General features: G+C 42.2%; 1 protein-coding gene across 1 annotated transcript in view; it reads left to right on the top strand.

Annotated features, from left to right (window-relative positions):
• Positions 1 to 22,906, top strand: part of CCNB3 (cyclin B3) — a 45,158-nt gene that overhangs the window by 3,245 nt on the left and 19,007 nt on the right. The window contains exons 3-4 of the mRNA XM_036460462.2: positions 12,621 to 12,751; positions 20,662 to 22,813. Of these exons, the coding sequence (XP_036316355.1) occupies positions 12,621 to 12,751; positions 20,662 to 22,813 (2,283 nt within the window). The remainder of the gene's footprint in view (positions 1 to 12,620; positions 12,752 to 20,661; positions 22,814 to 22,906) is intronic.

The raw sequence follows: 22,906 nt of genomic DNA, 5'->3' as shown, positions 1-22,906 counted from the left end.
CTTTGACCGGAATCGAACCTGGGACCTTTCAGTCCACAGACTGACGCTCTATCCACTGAGCCAAACCGGTTTCGGCATTAACTAGAATTCTTGAGTTCACTTCCAAGTTACTTCCTTCTGGTAGTATGTAAGTACCAGCAAAACCCAGAATAAATGGAATGTTATTAATTGATTATAGAATTGGGCTAAAGGTAATCTTTGGCCTTAGATAATAGTGACTGATGCCTACTGAGTGCTTACCATCTGCCAGACACTATTCTAAGCACTTTTTCTGTTTCAACTTGATCCTCATATAAGCCTTTGAGGTAGATGCTATCATTATCTCCACTTTACAAATGAGGACTTGTCCAATGTTTGTTTTGAAGTCTGTTTCAGCTATGATACAGAGAACCTGGTGAACTGTTCCTGCCATTTATAATAAAGTGCTCTTCTGTGGCTACCTGAATACTTGTCTCTACCAGATAATATTTATCCTCTTGGTCAGGATTGAATGAGCATTGATAAAGTTCACACCTTTGGATCTCTGCTCTTTAGATGCTATGTGACCATCTTTGTGCTAATATAGTCTCTTCCCCATAGAGATGACAACATATATGATTAGGTTATAGCTTTCTGCCTAATTTCAGATTTACTATATAAACATTGAAAGAGACCCCTTCCATATACTGTGTTTCCCCAAAAATAAGACATCCTTCGAAAATAAGACCTACTTATAGGTTTCCTTCTGAGTGAAATATAAGGCATCCCCTGAAAATAAGCCCCCCACCTCCCTAGGCTAAACATGAGAGATTTGGTCCACTGGTTCTGAAAGAAATGGAGTCACAAGAAATTCACCAGGAAATTCAGGAATTGGATTGTTATGATGATGTTCCAGAAGATGATGACATGATTGTCCTTGAATAAATGAGTAAATTCTTGATACTGTAGGATTCACAGTTTGTCTGGTTTGTGTTGACAACTACCGTACTACCGTACCATATACAGGTAATAAATTTCCTTTATTTTCATTTAACAATAAATGTGTACCGTATTCTTCTTCATGGAAAAATAAGACATCCCCTGAAAATAAGACCTAGCGCATCTTTGGGAGCAAAAATTAATATAAGACACTGTCTTATTTTCGGGGAAACAGGGTAGATCTGTGGGGTTAGGTTTGTTTCCTGAGTTATTTAACCATGGATCTAGAAACTTGGTTGAATTAAGTCACACACATCAGGAGCAGGTGCAGCCCGTGTTGGTGTAGCTTCCCTTGGCCTGCAGAGTCTGTGGTGGGAAAGGTCTCACAATATGTGAGAAACTTGCTATGTCTCAGTCTTTCTCATTAAGTTTATATGGCTATTTATAAAGAAAAAACACAAATAAACTAATAGTAAGTACATGCAGATATTCAGGACTCTCCTGATACTCTAACTGAATTCAACATCTGCTAGGCCACATCCTCATTCAGGGTGGGGATGGGATTAGAAAGGCATCGCTGAACAGCATTGTTGCCTCTATCTAGCTTTTCAAATTCCCAGAAGCCCATTTTAATTTTGCATTCAAGTTCTGAGGATTCACTTTGGTCACCAGTGCTTTCCAGAAAACCTTCCATTATTACAATGAACTTAAGCCATTCTGAGGGTTGGGCACTTGCAGATGTCTGAGCTCATCTATTTGAGGGTTTAGGGCTCCCTTTTCCATAATTTTGGGGTTTTTTTTTTGCTTTCTATCAGCATTAATAGGGCTCCCTATATCCATATCTGTTTTCTCCTTAATATTGACAATAGTGAGGTTCTAGCCTGCCAAAAGTTTTGACCTATTTTGATTAGTTAATCTGCTGTGAGGGTTTTTCCCCCCTCTCCTTTGTCATTCTGGCATGGGAAGGATTCTGATATGTAAGAGCTGACCTTAAGCCCATAGACAAGGAGATAGGTCCATATCCACGTTTACCTAAATGATTTTGTGTCAGTAGGATTTTCAAGTCTATTTTCCCATGCCTTGATGAAAGAATTGTGGGGAAGAACAGTTAAAGGTCTCCCTGAGCTTAGATCTGAAAATATTTGTGCTTTGAACCTTTACATTTGGCAGGTACAGAGTTTCACCTTGGGGGTTAGGGTCTCCACCTCTTTCCTTCAAAGAATGTACTTTTTTTTCAATTCTGAATCTCAGTTGCATATATTAGGAGTTAATAAATCTTCAAGTAAAGTTAAAATGAAAACTGTGCCAAGCTCTTTGAAGAGCAGAGGGGGATGACTTGAGTGCCTTAGAAAGAATTCCCTATTGGATTGTAGTTGCTTATTATGATCTCATTATACAAAGGTATCATTTTCAAAAATAATTTATTTAGAAATAATTTCAAATATACAAATTTGCAAAAATAAAAAAAAACAGTACAAAGAATACACATAAAGTCTTTACCTAAAGTCATGTATTATGTTAATGTTTTATCGCATTTGCTAACACCCATCATGGTCCTTTATTCCCAAGTACTTTAGTGTATATTTTCTTGGAGAAACCACAGTAGAGATAACAACTTTGTAAAATTACATCGATATAATATTTTTATGATATATTGTAAACTGTTGTTCATATTCTAACTTTTCCAGTTAACTTTATAAGATCAACACTATAAACATTTTTCCTCTTCCAGTAAAGGATTCAGTTTAAGGTCATTTGCTTGTAATTTCTCTAGCTTCTTTTACTTTGGAACATTCCCATAGCATTTCTTTGTTTTATTTTTTATGACAGTACCCTTTTTGAAGAATACAGTCCCACCCAACTTCCCCTTTTAAAAATAGAACATTCCTCATTTTATGTTTATCCGATGTTTCCATGTGATTAGATCGATGTTATACATTCTTGGCTAGAGTACTGTGTAGGTGATGTTCTGTCCTTCTTAGGCTATCGCATCTGGAGATACACGATGCCTATCTGTCCCTCATTGGTAATGTTAAATTTGATCACTGAGTTAAGCTGTTGCCTGGTTTCTCCAATGTATAATTTTACTGTTTCTTTTTCTCCTCTTGTAACAAATAGGCAATCTGTGGGACACACTCTTAAGAGCCTGCAAATAACATGCTCTTCATAAAAAATGTCCCCTAGATTTAGCATCCATTGATGATTTTTCCCCCTAAATCAATCGTTATGATGATTTTCCAACTCTAGTATTCACTCCCCATTTATTAGACTGATCTGGATATTCTACTACAAGCATGAGCCTTCCCTTCTTCCCTGTTTATTTATTATTGATATGGACTTATGAACTCCTGTTTTTCAGTGGTTTATATTCATTATTGTGATTAAGTATTATTTTTAATATAAAAATGTACTTTTATTTTATATCATATTTTCAGCTTGAAATCAAAGCAAATAAAAGTATAGCATATTATAATTCATTTAAACAAAATTTAACACAAATTTAAATAGAAATGTAAAGTCATCCCATTCAAGGATCAAGTTTCTTCTGAATGAAACTTTTTAAAAGAGAAATATGTTTCTTTTATATTCATTTATTTATTCATTTATTTATTTAAAATATATTTCTTTATTCATTTCAGAGAGAAAGGAAGGGGAATAGAGAGATAGAAACATCAACGATGAGAGAGAATCATTGATGGGCTGCCTTCTGCATACCCCTACTGGGGATTGAGCCCACAATCTGGGCATGTGCCCTTGGCTGGAATCAAACCTGGGACCCTTCAGTCTGTATGCTAACACTCTATCCACTGAACCAAACCAGCTAGGGCTCTTTTTTTTTAATTTAATAAATCTTTATTGTTAAGATTATTACAATTGTTTCTCCTTTTCCCTCCCATAGCTCCCCTCCACCCAGTTCCCACCTCACCCTCTGTCCTTACCTCCCCCGCATTGTGCTCATCCATAGGTGTACGATTTTTGTCTAGTCTCTTCCTACACCCCCCTTAACCTTTTCCCCCTGAGAATTATCAGTCCACTCCCTTTCTAAGCCCTGATTCTATTATATTCACCAGTTTATTCTGTTCCTCATATTTTTATTTTTTAAATTTAATAAATCTTTATTGCTCAGGTTATTACAATTGTTTCTCCTCCCCCCCCCCATAGCTCCCTTCCACCCAATTTCCACCCCACCCTCTGCCCTTACCTCCCCCGCCCCCCCGCCATTGTCCTCATCCATAGGTGTACGATTTTAATCCAGTCTCTTCCTGCACCCTCACACCTCTTTCCCCCTGATAATTATCAATCCACTCCCTTTCTTTGCCCCTGATTCTATTGTACTCACCAGTTTATTCTGTTCCTCAGATTTTTAATTCACTTGATTTTTAGATTCACTTGTTGATATATATGTATTTGTTGATTATAATTTTTATCTTTTTTCTTCTTCTTCCTCTTCTTAAAGAATACCTTTCAGCATTTCATATAATACTGGTTTGGTGGTGATGAACTTCTTTAGCTTCTTCTTATCTGTGAAGCTCTTTATCTGCCCTTCAATCCTGAATGATAAATTTGCTATGTAGAGTAAGCTTGGTTGTAGGTTCTTGCTATTCATCACTTTGAATATTTCTTGCCACTCCCATCTGGCCTGCATAATTTCTGTTGAGAAATCAGCTGATAATCATATGGGTGCTCTCTTATAGGTAACTAACTGCTTTTCTCTTGCTGCTTGCAAGATTCTCTTTGTCTTTTGCCCTTGGCATTTTAATTATGATGTGTCTTGGTGTGATCCTCTTTGGATTCCTTTTTTTTTCTTTCTGATTGGGATTTTATTTTATTTTATTTTAAAATATATTTTTATTGATTTCAGAGAGGAGAGGAGAGGGACAGAGAGATAGGAACATCAATGATGAGAATCATTGATCTGCTGCCCCTGCATACTCTACACTGGGGACTGAACCCACAACCCTGGCATATGCCAAGAATTAAACCGTGACCTCCTGGTTCATAGGTCAGTGCTCAACCATTTTCTGTGCACTTCCTGGGCTTGTAAGTCTATTTCTTTCACCAGGTGAGGGAACTTTTTGGTCATTATTTCTTTTTTTTAATATATTTTATTGATTTTTTACAGAGGGGAAGAGAGAGGAATAGAGAGCCAGAAACATCAATGAGAGAGAAACATCGACCAGCTGCCTCCTGCACACCCCCTACCAGGGATGTGCCTGTAACCAAGGTACATGCCCTTGCATTTCAGTCCACAGACCGACACTCTACCACTCAGCCAAACTGGCTTTGGCGGTCATTATTTCTTCAAATATGTTTTCAGTTGTCTTGTTCTCTCTATTTTTCTGGAACCCCCATAATTCTGATGTTGGTATGCTTGAAGTTGTCCCAGAGGCTTCTTACATTATCTTCAACTTTTTGGATTCTTTTTTCTTTTCTGGTTGAGTGTTTTTTGCTTCTTTGTATTTCAAGTCTTTGACTTGATTCTTGAGTTCCTCTAGTCTGCTGTTGGGTCTCTATATGATATTTTTTATTTCAATTAGTGTATGTTTAATTTCTGAATGGCCCATTTTCATATCCTCGAGGGTCTAGCTAAATTTATAGGCCTTTTCTAGGAAATTCTTGAGAACCTTATAACCATGGTTTTGAACTCTATATTCTAGTTGTTTTCCTCCATTTCTTTCATTTGTGATCTATTTCTTTGTCTTCACATTTTTGCTGCTTCCCTGAGTTGGTAGGGTAGCTTTGTGTGCTAGGTGTCCTATATGGCTCAGTGGGTCAGCCTCCCCAATTACCTAAGATGGACGCTCTTGGTGTACTCCTTTGTGGACTGTGTGGACAGCCTTGTTGTAGGTAAGTCTTGATTGTTGTTGGTATCACTGGGAGGAATTGACCTCTAGACCAATTAGTTGTGGGTATCAGCTGTGTCTGCTCTGGGGGAACTTCTGTGCTAGAGACAGCCTTATGGAACCAGTCTTGCAAAATTGAAAAAGCCTCTGTGCTCAGCTGGGAGGGGCAGAGTCTCAGGGCTGAGCAGACAGTCTTGGCTTCCTGTCAGCCCTTCCCTACGAGGCCCCTGGGTCTCAGTGTCCCTTGGTAATCGCTGTAAGCACCTCTGAGAGAAAGCTGCCCTCAAGTTTTGCCCGCTGCCGGCAGTCCAGTTTCTCCCCCAGTGAATCTGGATTCCCAGATTCTCGCCTGGAACTGGATTTCAGAGCAGTTGGGAGTTTCTGGTTCCCTCCAGCTAGAGAAAGCCTGTGGCACACTCAGCAGTCAGTCCTCTCTGCATGTTCTTGTGTGCATGCCTCCAGACCTCTGCCTTTCATGGCTCCCCTGAGTTTCTGCCTGACAGTCCAGATTCCCCCCATAAGAACATGGGTCCCAAGGGGCTTGCCCGGCGGAACTGGGGTTCAGTGCAGTCAGAACTGGGGTTCAGTGCAGTCAGAACTGGAGTTCAGTGTAGTCTGGACCTTCTGACTCCCTCCCGCTAGGGAAAGCCAGTGGCAACCTTTTCAGTCAGTCTTCTCTGTTTGCCTCCAGACCCTTGCCTGTCATGGCAACCCCGAGTCTCTGAGGGCCTTTCTCTCTACCTGACAGTCCAGACTCCCTCTGGATGAGTCTGGGTCCACAGGGTTTTGCCCAGAACTGGGGTTTAGTGCAGTTGGCACTGGGGTTCAGTGCAGTTGGGAGCTTCCTTCTCCCACCCGCCAGAGAGAGCCAGTCAGGCACTCAGCTGCCCTTTCTCTCTGTGCACATGTCTCTGTACCTCAGCCCTTTGCAGCTCCTCTGATTCTCCGTTAACTTTTCTCTTTCCTTCTAGTTGTAGAATTTCCACTCAGCCAGCTTTCCTGTGGTTCTGGATGATGTCAGTTATGTCTTTTAGTTTTAGTTTTAAAATTGTTGTGTGAGTCAGCTGTTTAGGTGCTTACTTATGCCGCCATATTGGTTTCAATAGGGCTCTTTTATTGAGCTAACATTGGTTAATAACATTATGTAATTTTCAGGTACGACATTATAATTTGATATCTGTATACACTATAGCATGCTCATCATCCAAAGTATAGTTTCTATTCATCAGCATATATTTGATCCTCTTTCCACTATATCTTTATTTTTTATTTATTTACTAGAGGCCTGGGGCACAAAATTCATGCACGGAGGGAGGGGTGCCCCTCAGCCCAGCCTGCACCCTCTCCAATCTTGGACCCCTGCCGGGATCGGGCCTCAATGGGCAGTTGGACATTCCTCTTACAGTCCAGGACTGCTGGCTCCCACCTGCTCACCTGATTGCCTTCCTGATTGCACCTAACCGCTTTTGCCTGCCAGCCTGATCACCCCCTAACCACTTCACTGCCAGCCTGATTGATGCCTAGTTGCTCCCCTGCTAGCCTGTTTGCCCTCAACTTTCCTCCTTTGCCAGCTGGTCACCCCCAACTGCCTTCCCCTGCAGGCTTGATCACCTCGAATTGCCCTCCCTTGCAGGCTGGTCTCTCTCAACTGCCCTCCCTTGGTGGCCATCTTGTGTCCACATGGGGGCAGGATCTTTGACCAGATGGGGACAGCTATCTTGATCTTGTGTGTTGGAGTGATGGTCAATCTGCATATTCTTTTATTAGATAGGATAGAGGCCTGGTGCAAGGGTGGGGGCCAGCTGGTTTGCCCTGAAGGGTGTCCCAGATCAGGGTGGGGGTTCCCTTGGGGTGTGGGGTGGCCTTGGCGAGGGGCCTGTGGTGGTTTGCAGGCCAACCATGCCCCCTGGTGACCCAAGCAGAGGCCCTGTTATCTGGAATTGATTTACCTTCTACAATTGAAACTTTGTAGCCTGGAGCGGCCAAACCTTCTGCTCGCTCTTGTGGCTGGCAGCCATTTCTATTGGTATGTATCTTGTATAATTTAAACTTTGTAGCCTTAAGTGGAGGCCTGGGCCAGCCACGGTGTGCAAAAAGCTTTGCTTCTTCCATTGCTGGGGGCAACCCTAGTCTCCCGCTCTTTCCAGCTCTGTGGCTGCCACCATTTCTGTTGGGATTTATGTACCTTCTATAATTGAAACTTTGTAGCCTTGAGTGGAAGCTTAGGCCAGCTAGGGCAGGCGGAAAGCTTGGCTTCTTCCATTGCCTGGGAAACCCAAGCCTCCCTACTGCTCTCTTTGGCCACAGCCATTTTGGTTGGGTTTATTTGCATACTTGCTCTGATTGGCTGGTGGGCATAGCTGGTGGGTGTAGTGGAGTGATGGTTAATTTGCATATTACTCTTTTATTAGGTAGGTTGTTTATTTGTTTAAAGTATTACATATGTCTTCTTTTTCTCCCATTGCTCTTTTCCTGGCCACTCCCATCCCCAAGCATATGTCTTTACCCCCCTAGTGTCTGTGTCCATTAGTTATGCTTATATGCATACATATAAGTCCTTTGGTTGACTCTTACCCCACCACACCTCCCTTACCTTCCCTCTGAGGTTTGATTGTTTGATGCTTCTTTATCTCTGGATCTATTTTTGTTCATCAGTTTATGTTGCTGATTATATTTTACAAATGAGTGAGATCATGTGATATTTATGTTTCTCAGACTGTCTTATTTTGCTTAGCATAATGCTCTCCATGCCCATCTGTGCCATTGTGAATGGTAGGAGTTCTTTCTTTTTTAAAGCAGCATAGTATTCCATTGTATAGATGTACGACGGTGTTTTTTTTTTAAATTTCTTTATTGATTAAGGTGTTACATATGTGTTCTTATTCCCCCATTACCCCTCCCATCGCCCCACTCATGCCCTCACTCCCCCTGTTGTCTGTGTCCATTGTAGGCTTATATGCATGCATACAAGTCATTTGGTTGATCTCTCCCCTTTATCCCTCCCCTCCCCCACCTTCCCTCTGAGATTTGATAGTCTGATCAGTGTTTCTCTATCTCTGGATCATATTTTGTTCATCAGTTTATGTGGTTCATTATATTCCACAAAGGAGTGAGATAATGTGATATTTATCTTTCTCTGACTGGCTTATTTCACTTAGCATAATGCTCTCTAGTTCCAGCCATGCTGTTGCAAATGGTAAGAACTTTTTTTTTTTTTTTTTTTTTTACCACAACATATTATAGTATTCCATTGTGTAGATGTATCATAGTCTTTAAAAAAAAATAATAATATATATATATATATATATATATATATATATATATATAATTTCATTGATATTTTACAGAGAGGAAGAGAGAGGAATAGAGAGCTAGAAACATCAATGAGAGAGAATCATTGATCAGCTGCCTCTTGCACACCCCCCACTGGGGATGTACTCGCAACCAAGGTACATGCCCTTGACCGGAATCGAATCTGGGACCTTTCAGTCTGCAACGCTCTATCCACTGAGCCAAACCGGTTTTGCCTTACTATAATTTTTTAATCCACTCATTTGCTGATGGGCACTTAGGCTATTTCCAAATCTTAGCTATTATAAATTGTTCCTCTATGAACATATGGGTGCATATATCCATTCTAATTGCTGTTTCTAGTTTTTGGTATCACAGTTTTTTAATCCACTCATCTGCTTATGGGCACTTAGGCTGTTTCCAAATTTTACCTATTGTAAATTGCGCTGATATGAACATAGGGGTACCTATAGCCTTTCTGATTGATGTTTCTGATTTCTTGGGTGTATTACTAGAAGTGGGATGACTGGGTCAAATGGGCATTCCATTTTTAATTTTTTGAGGAAACGCCACACGGTTTTCCACATTGTTTGCACTAGTCTGTATTCCCACCAGCAGTGCAAGAGGGTTCCTTTTTCTCCACATCCTTGCCAGCACTTGTTGTTTGTTGATTTATTGATGATAGCCATTCTGTCAGGTGTGAGATAGTACCTCATTGTCATTTTGATTTGCGTCTCTCGGATTATTAGTGACTTTCAGCAAATTTTTATATGTCTCATGGACTTTTGTATGTCTACTTTCAAAAAGTGTCTATTTAGTTATTTTGCCCATTTTTTAATTGGATTGTTTATCTTCCCTTTGTTAAGTTGTATAAGTTCCCTGTAAATTTTAGAGATTAAACTCTTATCTGAAATATCATTGGCAAATATGTTCTCACATGCAATGTGATTTCTTGTTATTTTGTTGATTGTTTCTTTTGCTGTGCAGAAGCTTTTTATTTTGAAGTAGTCCCATATGTTTATTTTCTCCTTACTTTCCATTGCCTTAGGAGCTGTATCGGTAAAGATATTGCTATGACATATATCTGATATTTTGCTGCCTCTGGATTCTTCTAAGATTTTTATGGTTGGTGGTGAGCAGGCTATCGGGGGGGGCAGTTGGGGGTGAGCAGGCTGGGAGGGGGGCAGTTGGGAGCAATCAGGCCAAAAGGGGGGACACTTGGGGGTGAGCAGGCCAGGAGGGGGGCAGTTGGGGGTGAGCAGGCTAGAAGGGGGGCATTTGGAGGTGAGCAGGCCAGGAGGGGAGGAGGTTGGGGATGAGCAGGCCAGCAGGGGAGGGCAATTGGTGCCAAGCAGTCTAGAAGTGGTCAGTTGGGGGCTATCACGCCAGCAGGGGTATAGTTGGGGGGCGAGCAGGCCAGCAGGGGGGCAGTTGGGAGTGAGCAGGCTGGGAGGGGGGCAGTTGAGCATGACCCGGCTGGAAGGCCAGGAGGGGAGGGCAGTTGGGGGCGAGCAGGCCAGCAGGGGAGGGCAATTGGTGGCAGCAGTCTAGAAGTGGTCAGTTGGGGGCGAGTAGGCCATCAGGGAGGGGCAGTTGGTGAAGAGCAGGCTGGAAATGGGGGGCATTTGTGGGCAAGTAGGCCAGCAGGGGGGCAGTTGGGGGTGAGCAGGCTGGGAGGGGCAGTTGGGGGCAAGCAGGCCAGGAGGGGAGCAGTTGTGTATGATCTGGCTGGAATGCGGGGCAGTAGGGCATGAGCATGCCACCAGGAAAGGGGAGTTGGGGGTGAGAAGTCCAGGAGGGTGGCAGTTGAGGCGATCAGGCTGGAATGGGGGGCAGTTGGTGGCAAGCAAGCTGGCAGGGGAGAGCAGTTAGGGTGAGCAGGCCAGTGGGGGGGCAGTTTGGGGTGACCAGGTCGGCAGGGGGTGGGCAGTTGAGTGTGAGAAGGCCAGCAGGCAGAGTGGTTAGGGGCAATCAGACAGGCAGGTAGGTGAACGGTTAGGAGCCAGCAGTCCCACATTGCAAGAGGGATGTCCAACTTCCGGTTTAGGCTTGATCCCACAGTGGTCCCATATTGGAGAGGCTGCAGACCGGGCTGAGAGACACTCCCCCCACAACCCCTGTGCATGAATTTTGTGCACTGGGCCACTAGTTAGTGTATAAAAAAAGCCATAGATTTCTAAATATCAATTTTGTAATAAAAGGGTAACAAACTAATTAGACTGGATGTCCTTCTGGATGATCTTCCAGACAAAACTGTGGCAGCAGGAGCCGAGGCAGAGGTGCCTGCCATAGTGGGTGGGGGCCAAGGCATCTGCTGCCACAAGGTGGGGGGGCGAGCCTCTTGCACGAATTTTGTGCATTGGGCCTATATTATAGAATATGTGTGTATCTGTATAGATATATGTATATGTACTTTTATGTACATACATGTATGGATGTGTGTATACATGCAGATATTTCCTAGTTCTGTATATTGAAAAGTCAGAAAAACGAGACACCCCACTAACACACCTAGCACTTTTATTATTATAGATGTTAAGATGTATATATAGATATCCATATTTAAAAATCACAAGTTCACACAGTCCTCTTTCCAATAAACAGGATTCCTTTTTTTTATTTTCCGATCCATGCTTTTCTTCTTCTTTTTCTTCTATAATAAGAATCCTGGTTCCCAAGAACATCGACACATTTACTCTATATTGAAATATTTCTGAGTTTCAAAATTACTGCATCTATACCATCATAATAAACAAATCTGCTAAGAAGAGGTCCATATTTATTGGCAATATTCCCTGACGCTCCACAAATTCACCCTGATTGATGGTGTATATATTGAGGGTATACTGTATAGTCTAATATTGTGTTTACTTAAGCTAATTGTTTTTATATTATCTTCTTTTTTTCTTTAGTATGGTTATGGTATTTATTTGAAATATAGGTTACATTTATTTTATTTTAAAAGTAAAAAAAAATTAATTTTACCGACATTATTTGTAGATCCAGGATCTCTCCTACTGTTCAATACAATTAGTCATGATATGGGGTGGAGCTCCTCAGAATTCCATATTAAATATCCCTTCAATGAAATGGAATAAATGTATCACAGATAGTGTTGTGTTAGAGCTTGACACTGAAAACGTAGTTTACCTTAGTATACCCACTCAACAAAGCCAGTTATATTCCCCCCCCACCTCTAAACATCTTATGGGGTGACAGTGAAATGTGATATTAGCAAAACACCTTTAGAGAATTTGCCATCCAGTATGCCTAACATGGAGATAAGAACTACTTACTATATTTCTTAAATAAACGAGGCATATGGCCTGCTGGCCGTGAGTTTGATGTACTTGATTTAGGGCTGCTATTTAGCTAATAATTACCAGTTGTACTCTACTGCTAGCTTTCACTGTGATTAGTCCACACCAGTACTATACTGGTTGTGAGATATTTTGATTATTCATGGAATACTCAACCAAAGTGTGTAGGGTGGGGATGTGGATCAGGACTTTCCTATAAGAGCCACCTCTTGGGTAATTTATTGTTCTCTCAATTTCTTTGCTGCTTTTTCTCCCCTATTTTTTGTAGGCTTCTCAGAGTCCACCTGACCAACCTAAGAAGGAAGCCAATAAGAAGGTTGTTAAAGGCAGTTCCAAGAAGATAAACAAGAACACACCTGCTCTGCAGTTGGCCAAAAACAATGAGATAAATATAAAAAAGTAAGAGATGACACAGATGGCATTGTTTTAGATGGTAAAGGACAGTGTGTGACATCCTTTTGACTTCCTTTTTTCCACATTGAAAACATGTTTAATAAGCCATGTTGGTGATTACTACATTAACTTTGGTTGCTGAGGTGGGCTTAGCTGTGGTTGCTAAAATGTTACTGGCCTCTTTTCTCCCTCTCTTTTTCTACGAGGTGTTTGCATATTGAAAGAGCTGTCATTGGAGAATTTGCCAAAAGATCTTGTGTTCACTTTTTATATCTTTTAGTAATTTAGTCCCTGTTTGAATTATCTGTACTTGAGAGTTTGGGGGCAACTTAAATTTTTAGAGAATTCTTAGCAACTATTTGATAGCTTGCTAGTCCGCTTGTCCATTAGAAGCTTTAGGGGAGGTTTTCCCCTTGTTATTGGATAGAGATTACTGTTTCCCTAGTCCAAAAACATGTGTTTTCCAGATGTTACAGGGAACTGTTGATAGGTTCTGTAAATACGGTAGATATAAGTATTCCCATCTAGGATTAGAGAAAGGATTTAACCTTAGGAAAAATTTTATTGGAAGAGAAGTTAGAGAGTGGAGTGAGATGTTCCTATATCTTCTCCTTATTCTAGTGGGAATTACTTATTCAGGGAAGAATAGAATAAGTGAGATAGATATCTACAGTATAATGGGGCTAAGTATGGGTTCCAAATGGTAAGGGGGGGAAATTGCGGAACTTCAGAAAATTAACATGTCAGGTCCACAGAACACTGTGAATTACCTAACTAAAAGCAATCAAACCAGAAGATTAGCAGTTAGCCCTACTTGGTTTATTTTTAAAATGTATTTTTATTGATTTCAGAGAGGAAGGGAGAGGGAGAGAGAGATAGAAGCATCAATGATGACAGAGAATCATTGATTGGCTGTCTCCTGCACACCCCCTACTGGGGATCCAGCCCAAAACCTAGGTTTGTGCCCTGACTAGGAATTGAACTGTGACCTCCGAGTTCATAGATCTCTGCTCAGAAGAAACCCTGTTCCTTTACTGTCTTATCTCAATTCCACCATCCTTCTGACCTCTAAGCAACTATTAATCTATTTTCCATCTCTATAGATTTGCCTATTCTAGACATTTCATATAAATTATATAATTTGTAGTCTTATATGTCTAGCTTCTTTCGTGTAGCATAACGTTGTAGCAGGTATGAGTACTTCATTCCTTTTTATTTCCAAATATTCCATCCCACGGATGGCTATCCCATATTTTATTTATCCATGCATCAGTTGGTGGACATTTGGGTTGTTTCCACCTTTTAGTTATTCTGAACAGTGCTCGTATGAACATTCATATATCAGTTTTTGTTTGAACACTTATTTTCAACTAGAGGCCCAGTGTGGTGGATGGATTTGTGCATGAGGAGGGGGCGGTTTTCATGCACAAATCCATCAGCCTGGCCTGCTCCCTCTTGCAATCTGGGACCCCTCAGGGGATGACTGACTGCTGTTTTAGTCCAATCCCTGCAGGCCATGTCAGGCAGTCAGACATCCCCCAAGGGATGTAGCAGTGTGCCAAGCAGCAGGGAGGAGCCTACCGGAGCTGAGCTGGTGTCATGATGCTTCTGCTCATGCCAGCCTGCTGTGCCTGCTGCCACCACTCAGTAGCATTGCTGCAGTGTCAGGAGAGGCTCCTGTCGTGGCAGCTGTACTCGCTAGCTGTGAGCCTGGCTTCTAGCTTAGCGGTGATTCCCCTGTGAGAGCACACAGAAATCCAGGGGGCAGTTCCTGCTGCATTAAGCATCTGCCCCCTGGCGGTCAGTGTGCATCATAGCAATTGGCCAACTGGTTGTTCCTGTTGTTCGTTCATAACGGTTGCTTAGGCTTTTATATATATACTAGTGGTCCAGTACATGAAAATTCATTCACTGGAGGGGGGCTCCCTCAGCATGGCCTGTGGGATCGGGCCAAAAGTGGCTCCCGACATCCCCCAAGGGGTTCTGGATTACAAGAGGGCACAGGCCAGGCTCAGTGACCCCACTGGTGGATGATCAGGGCCAGGCAGGGGGGCGGGAGGTTAGCCAGTTGGGGAGGGACCACAGGAGGGCTCCAGGGTTTGTTCGGCCCATCTCACTCAGTCCCAATCAGCTGGACTCCAGCAGCAAACTAACTTTGTCAGAGCGTCTGTCCCCTGGTGGTCAGTGCACGTCATAGTGACTGGTTGACTGGTTGACTGTCTGCCCCCTGGTGGTCAGTGCACATCAAATTGAGTGGTTGAGCAGCCTTAGCATATCAATAGCATATAACACTTTTATTGGCTGAACAGATGGCCAGATGACTGGATACTTAGCATATTACGCTTTTATTGTATAGGATTCTTTTGTGTATATTTCTAGTAATGTAATTGCTAGGTCAAATGGCAATTCTATGTTGGACTCTTTGAGGAATTGCCAAACTATATTCTACAATGGTTGCACTATTTTAGAGTCCTACAAGCAATATATGAGGGTTTCTAATTTTCTATATCCCTGTCAATCCTTGCAATCTTTTTTCTTTAAAAAAAAAAATTATGGCTATCCTAATGGGTGTGAAGTAGTATCTCCTTTAGATTGCATTTCTCTGACATTCAACATCTTTCATATGCTTAGTAGCCACTTACATGTCTTCTTTGGAAGAATATCTATTCAAATCCTTTGTCCCCTTTTTATAATTTAGTCATTGAGCTTTTCATTATTGAATTTGCAAGAGTTCTTTACATACTCTAGATATAAGTCCCTGATAAGATAAATGATTTGGAAATATTTTTATCCGTTCTGTGGGTTGTATTTTCACTTTCCTGTTGGTGTCCTTTGAGGCACAACCATTTTTAATTTTGAGGAATTCAGTTTATGTTTTTCTTTTGTTGCTTGTTTTTTTGGTGTCATCCTATATAATAAAGAGGTAATATGCAAGCTGACTGTCATGCCCTCACAATATAGCTGCCTATGGCCAGGCTAGCAGGGCAGGGGTGTTAATGAGGGACAACCAAACGACTGAACAGTAGGCTGCATGGGGTGATCAGGCCAGTGGGGGGGGTGTGTGTGAGGGGTGACCAGGTTGGCAGGGGGGTTGGCAGTTGTGGGTGACCAGGCCATCAGGGGGGCAATAGGAGGAGACTAGGCCAGTGGAGGGGAAGTTAGGGGTGTCCAGGCTGGCAGGGGGGGGGGCAGTTGGAGGCAATGAGGCTGGCAGAGGGGTCAGTGAAGGGGAAGTTAAGGGTGTCCAGGCTGGCGGGGGGGGGGGCAGTTGGGGGCAATTAGGCTGGCAGGGGGGCCAGTGAGGGGCAACCTAGGTGGGTGGGGGAGCAGTTGGGGGCAACCAGGCCAGCAGGGGGGCAGCAAGGGGTGACCAGACTGGCGGGTGGTGGTGGTCAATAGGAGCAATCAGGCTGGCAGAGAGGGGCCAGTTGGGGGTGATCAGGCCAGCAGGGGGGCCAGTTAGGAGCGACCAGGCAGGCAGGTGGGTGAACGATTAGGAGCCAGTGGTCCAGGATTGTGAGGGGGATATCTGACTGCCAGTTTAGGCCCATAGGCAGTCAGATATCCCCAGAGGGGTCCCAGATTGGAGAGGGTGCAGGCTGGGCTGAGGGGACCTCTAGTATTTAATAAGAAACCAGTGCCAAATCCAAAGTTGTAGAGATTTATGTTTTTAAATTTTATTGAAAAAATTTTTGTTTCACATGTACAATTCTATAATACATCATTTATATATATTGTATTAGAGGCCCGATGCCCGAATATTTGTGCAAGAATGGGCCTTCCTTTCCCTGGCTGCCAGCACTGCCTTTCCGCTCCTGCCCCAGAGCCACCTTTCTCTGCTCTGGCCCTACCTTCCCAACGCTGCCCAGAGGCCCTGAGTGGCTGTGGTGGTGCGGAATGCCTGTGTCATTGCCATGGTGATGATGCAAGCATCCCGCCTCCAGCTGCTCAGCACGTGCGTATGCAAATTAACCCAGTATCTTTGATGGGTTAATTCGCATACTAACTCCTAATTGGCTGGTGGGCATCATGAAGGTACAGTCAATTTGCATCTTTTTCTTTTATTAGTGTAGATTGTATGTTCACTACCCCAAGTAAATTCTCCTTCCATCACTATTTATCCCCCTTTACTCTCTTCTACCTCCCTCTCCCCCTTTTCCTCTGATAATCACCACACTATGGTCTATGTCCATGATGTGTGTTTTTTCTTTGCTTCTTTTTAAGATTTTATTTTAAGAATTTTAAAGTTTTAGCTCTTAGGTTTTGTTGTTTTTTTTTAAGTACTTTTTTTTGGTGGTGTATGTTAGGTGTTTAAATTAATTGTTTTGCATGTACATATCCAGTTGTTCTAGCACCCTTTTCTTAAATAAACTAATCTTTCTCCACTTAATTGTCTTGACAACCATGTAAAAAATGAATTGATTGTTAAAGGTGTTTATGAACTTTTAATTTTATTCCATTGATCTACATGTCTGTCATTATATCAGTACCACAACTATCTTGGTTATTGTTGCTCTGTAAGGATTTTGAAATTGGGAAATATGACTCCTTTAACTTTGTTCCCTTTTTCAAGATTGTTTTGGCTATTCTGGGTTCCTTGCAATTCCATATAAACTTTAGAATTAGCTTGTAAATTTCTAATAATACAGCTGCCACTTCCCTTTTAAAAATAATTCATTGGGGTTTTTTGTATTATATTCATAGAGTTAGTTGTATAGCCATCACATCACCACTATCTAATTTTAGAACTTTTTAAAGACTCTGTACACCCCCCCAAAGAAACTCATACCCATTACCAGTCCCTTCCCTTTTCAGTCTTCCTTTCTACTCTTCCCTTCACAGCTCCTGCCCCTTCTCAGCCCCAGGCAATGAATATCCTCTGTGGATATGTCTATTCTGGGTGTTTCGGATAAGTGGAATCATATGATGTAGTATAGTTTTTTTTGTTTGTTTGTTTTTTTTGTTTTGTTTTGTTTTGTTTTTTTTTTAAATAAGTTTTTATTGTTCATGTTATTACAAATGTTCCTTTTTTCCCCCCCACCATTGCTCTCCTCCACCAGGTTCCCACCCCACCCTCTGCCCTTTCCCCACCCCCCTCATTGTCCTCATCCATAGGTGCACAGTTTATGTTCAGTCTCTTCCAACGCCCCCCTCTCCCCTTTTCCCCAAGAATCGTCAGTTCACTCCCCTTCCATACCTCTGATTCTATTATATTCAATAGTTACTATTGTTCATCAGATTTTTTTAATTTCCTTGGTTTTTAGATTCACTTGTTGATAGTTACATATTTGTTGTTCATAATTTTTATCTTTGTTTACTTTCTCTTCTGAAAGAACCCCCTTCAGCAATTCATATAATTCTGGTTTGGCAGTGATGAACTCCTTTAGCTTTTTTTTATTAGTGAAGCTCTTTATCTGGCCTTTGATTCTGAGTGATAGCTTTGCTGGGTAGATTATTTTTGGCTGTAGATTCTTGCTATTCATCACCTTGAATATTTCTTGCCATTCCCTTCTGGCCTGCATGGTTTCTGTTGAGAAGTCAGCTGACAATCGTATAGGTGCTCCTTTATAGGTTACTACCTTCTTTGCTCTTGCTTCTTTTAATATTCTCTCTTTGTCTTTTGCTCTTGGAATTTTAATAATGATGTGTCTCGGTGTGGTCCTCTTTGGATTCCTTTTGTTTGGAGTTCTGTGCGCTTCCTGGACTTGTAAGTCTAATTCTTTCACCAGGTGGGGGAAGTTTTCTGTCACTATTTCTTTCAGTATGTTTTCGATAGCTTGCTCTCTCTCATCTTCTGGAACCCCCATAATTCTGATGTTGGTTCGCTTGAAGTTGTCCCAGAGGTTTCTTACATTATCTTCAATTTTCTGGATTCTCTTGCCTTCTAGCTTCTGTGGAGGAGTGTCTTCTGGCTTTTTATGTTCCAAATCTTTGACTTGATTCTTGTGATCTTCCCTTCTGTTTTTAGGACTCTGTAAAATATTTTTTATTTCAGACAATGTATTCTTTATTTCTTGTTGATCCCTTATCATTTCTCGACGACTCCTTATTAATTCTAGTTGATCTCTTTTCATATCCTCATAGGCCTTATCCATCTTTTCTAGGAAATTCTTGAAAAACCTTATAAGCGTAGATTTGAACTCTATATCCAGATGCTTTTTGTCCTCCATTTCTTTCGTTTGTGATCTAGTTTGTTGTCGCATTTCGCAGTTACAGATGGGACGGGGTTTCAGGGTGGAGCCTGCAGCTTTGGCTTCCGTCAGCCCCGCCCTATGCGGGTCCTTCAGTGCTCGCTGCTGGCACCTCTGAGAGAAAGGTGCCCTCGATTTTCGCCTGCTGCCAAACAGTCTATGCTCTCCCACAATGAGCCCGGTATTGGGGTTCAGTTCAGTTGGAAGTGGAGTTGGAGGTGGCATTCAGAGCAGTCTGGAGCCCCAGTCTCCTTCCCGTCAGGGCAATCCCGCGGCACAGCGGACCGTCCCTTCTCTGCACGCAGTGTGCACACCGCCGGGACCTCCTTTCGCCACTTTCCCGGGGTTCCGCTTTACAGCCTGGCTCCCTATGGATGAGCCTGGGTCCCCGGGGTCTGGCTTAAAACTGGGGATCAGAGCAGTCGGGGGCCCAGCACAGTTGGAGTTTTATCTCCTTTCCACTAGGGAACGCCCACCAGGCACTCGGCCTCCCTCCTCTCCGGCTCCGTCCTCTCCGCGCTCCGCATCTCCGTACCTTGGCTTTTCCAGCTCCTCCGCACCTCCTTCTGGTTTTCTCCTTGCTTCTCACTGTAGAATTTCCAGTCAGTCAACCTTCCTGTAGTTCTGGGCAATGTCCGTTTTATATTTTAGTTGTATTTTATTGAAATCGTTGTGTGCGGCTGCGGCTAGGTGTTCACCTGGGTGCAGCCATCTTGGATCAGTGATGTAGTATAGTTTTTACTCTTGTTTAGACTGATGATTATATTTGTTTTTAATCCTCTTTCTTATTCTGATTTCTAGTCATCCAATGATTTAGTTGCACCAAGTTACTCACTCTGATTGGACATGAAATCCTATACAAAACAAAGCTGTGCATTTGACACATGTGAACAATGTTTATTTATTTATTTTTTTAGTGTCCTCCACTGAGAAAATATCTTGTGAATAGTCTAGGGCAGTGGTCAGCAAACCGTGGCTTGCAAGCCACATGCGGCTCTTTGGCCCCTTGAGTGTGGCTCTTCCACAAAATACCACGTGCAGGTGCGCAATATACAGTGTGATTGAAACTTTGTGGGCCATGCACAGAAGTCGATTTTTGACCTGGGTGAGTCTATTTTGAAGAAGTGGCGTTAGAACACTCAAGGGGCCAAAGAGCTGCATGTGGCTTTCGAGCCGCGGTTTGCTGACCACTGGTCTAGGGTAAAGAGACTATGGTTAGATACCACTAACGTTAAGTGCCCAGCTTTCACTTATAAGCCTTTATGAGCCTCTTATATACTTCTCTCTTAAAATTCTCTCTCATAAGCTTTCAACAATATTAATTTCAACCTGAATTTTATCAGATGTCTGGTTCCGATAGACAAAGACAAATAATTGCAGCTGGTGAGGGAGACTGATATGTGAGCAGATCACTCATATAATACGATATTACATTGAAAGCCTTTACATATAAATAAAGGTAATACATCATATATGCTAAAAATATAGCATGGATTTCAGGAGAAAATTTTCAGAAAATTGAGGTCATGTAGGCCATAGAAACTATTCACTGTGCTATTTAGTTGATTCACTATGATACACATTGATTTTTACACTCTAATCTGTCTCCTGGAGTTTAAGGCCTTTTCACTTCAATACCTTCATTAAATGTGGCAACAAAATGAGATGGTAGGTGAAAATTCTAGGAACTACATTCTTCTTACCCAGACATTGTTTTCTTTACAGATATGACTTAGAACCCTCAACATCAGCAGCTAACACCACGATACTAAACTCTGTGGAGGAATCACTCACTGTGAATGTATCTACCATTTCTAAAGCACCCACCACTGAGGAGGCATCTCTTTCAAAAAAGCCATTGGTTTTAAAAGAGAAACCCACTACTAGGGACACAATCCACATGAAGAGGTCATTATCTTTAAAGAAGGATGTAAATTGGAATAAGACATCTGGATTTGTGGAGCCACAATCCTTGCTGGAGGAGACTGAGAGTGATTTCAAGTTTGTTTCAGAGCCAGTGACTTTTGGGAATAAGCATGAAACTGAGGAGGCAACTTTCCCTAAGAGAACATTACCATCCTCGAAGTTGTATGTAAAACAAGGGAAGCAGTTCTACTGTGTGAATGAATTGATCTCACTGGACACTAACATTGAAAAGGATTCTATTATGGAGCCAATGAACTTTAGGAAGAAACCTAAAACTGAGGAGTCTACCACCACCGAGAGGCTACTGACTTTAAATAAGTGTACTGCTCAGGATAAGGTGTCTTATAAGAGGAAGTCACTAATATCGCAGAAAGCCACCTCCAGAGAGGAGTTGCTCAATAAGGAACCATTTCCTTTTGAGAATAAGTCTGCCAGTAAGGAGTTATGCTGTGTGAAGGAACTGACTTCACTGGACACTAACATTGAAAAGGATTCTATTATGGAGCCGATGAACTTTAGGAAGAAACCTAAAACTGAGGAGTCTACCACCACCGAGAGGCTACTGACTTTAAATAAGTGTACTGCTCATGAGAAGGTGTCGTATAAGAGGAAGTCACTAATATCACAGAAGGCCACCTCCAGAGAGGAGTTGCCCAATAAGGAACCATTTCCTTTTGAGAATAAGTCTGCCACTAAGGAGTTCCTTTTCCAAGAGTCATTCAAAGAGAAGCACACCACTGAGGGGGACATTTCTGTTGTAAAGAAGCCCTTGACCCTGCAAAAGAATCCAACTGAAGAGGAGTCACTTTTAAAGGAGCCTTTGATTTTTAAGAAGAAGCATACCATTGAGGAGGAGACCCCCAAGGAGGAGCTAGTGTTTGTAAAGAGATGTACCACTAAAGATAAGCCATCCTGCTTGAAGAAGTCACTAGTGCAGACCATTTCTGAAGAGAAGTCACTCGTTAAGGAGCCATTGTCCTTTAAAAAGAAGCCAACCACTGAGGAGGAGTTCCTCTTCAAGGAATCATCTGTGTTGCCAGAGAAGCATACCCAGGGGGAAGTAGCCCTCTTGAAGAAGCCTTGGGCATTGCAGGAGAATATTCACAGTAAAGATGAATTTCTTATGGAGCCAGTTTCCTTTAGGAAGAAATATACCACAAATGAGGCAATCTCCAGCAAGGAGCCATTAGCTTTAAAGAAGAAAAAATACACCACTCAAATAAAGATGTCCATCTGCCAAGAAGTATTGGACTTGCAGAATATGATTGGCAAAGATAAGGATTTCTCTGTTAAGAAGCCAGGACCATTTAGGAAGAAGTCCTCAACTGAGGAAGCAATTGATACCAAGACACCGTTATCTTTAAAAAAGAAGCATATCATTGATACCAAAGAGGACTCCTCGAAGAAGCTGTTGACTTTGCAGGAGAAAAGCACCACTGACGAGGATTTCCTTTTAAAGAAACCATCGATTCTGAAGAAGAAGCTCTCCACTGATGCAATAATAAGCACAGATAGTAAATTATCTTTAGAGAAGTCCACTGCTCAGGGTGAGGTGTTCCTCTTGAAGAAGCAATCGTCCTTGCAGCAGAAGCCCAGTATTGAGAGGGAATCCCCCATCACCGAAGAATTAACTTTTCAGAGGAAGCTTGCCATCAATGACTCATTCAATTTAAAGAAATCCTCCTCTAGGAAGAAGGTGACCTTTAAGGAGCCATTGGCCTTGCAAGATAATCCCACCGAAAAGGAAGACACTATTCTTAAAGATGTATCAATCCTCCCAGTTAATACCAGCTCACAGATGTTCACCTCTCCCCCTGAATCCAGAAGAGCGAAATCCCTCTCTGACATCCTGTTTATTGTGAACAAGTATCATACCTCACAGAAGCACAGTGCTCGTAAATCCAGTTCCAAAAAACGTGTCTCCGATTGGCGGCGTGTAGCAAAGAAGGAGGTATTCTGCTCTCTTTTTACATTAGATTAAATGTTTTGTTGTCCTAGAGTAGGGGTGTCGAACTCAATCAGAGAAGGGGCCAAAATCTAAAAT

Source organism: Pipistrellus kuhlii, unplaced genomic scaffold (genome assembly GCF_014108245.1).
Source record: "Pipistrellus kuhlii isolate mPipKuh1 unplaced genomic scaffold, mPipKuh1.p scaffold_m20_p_32, whole genome shotgun sequence".
Lineage (NCBI taxonomy): Eukaryota > Metazoa > Chordata > Mammalia > Chiroptera > Vespertilionidae > Pipistrellus > Pipistrellus kuhlii.
This window is presented reverse-complemented; position numbering and strand designations above follow the sequence as displayed.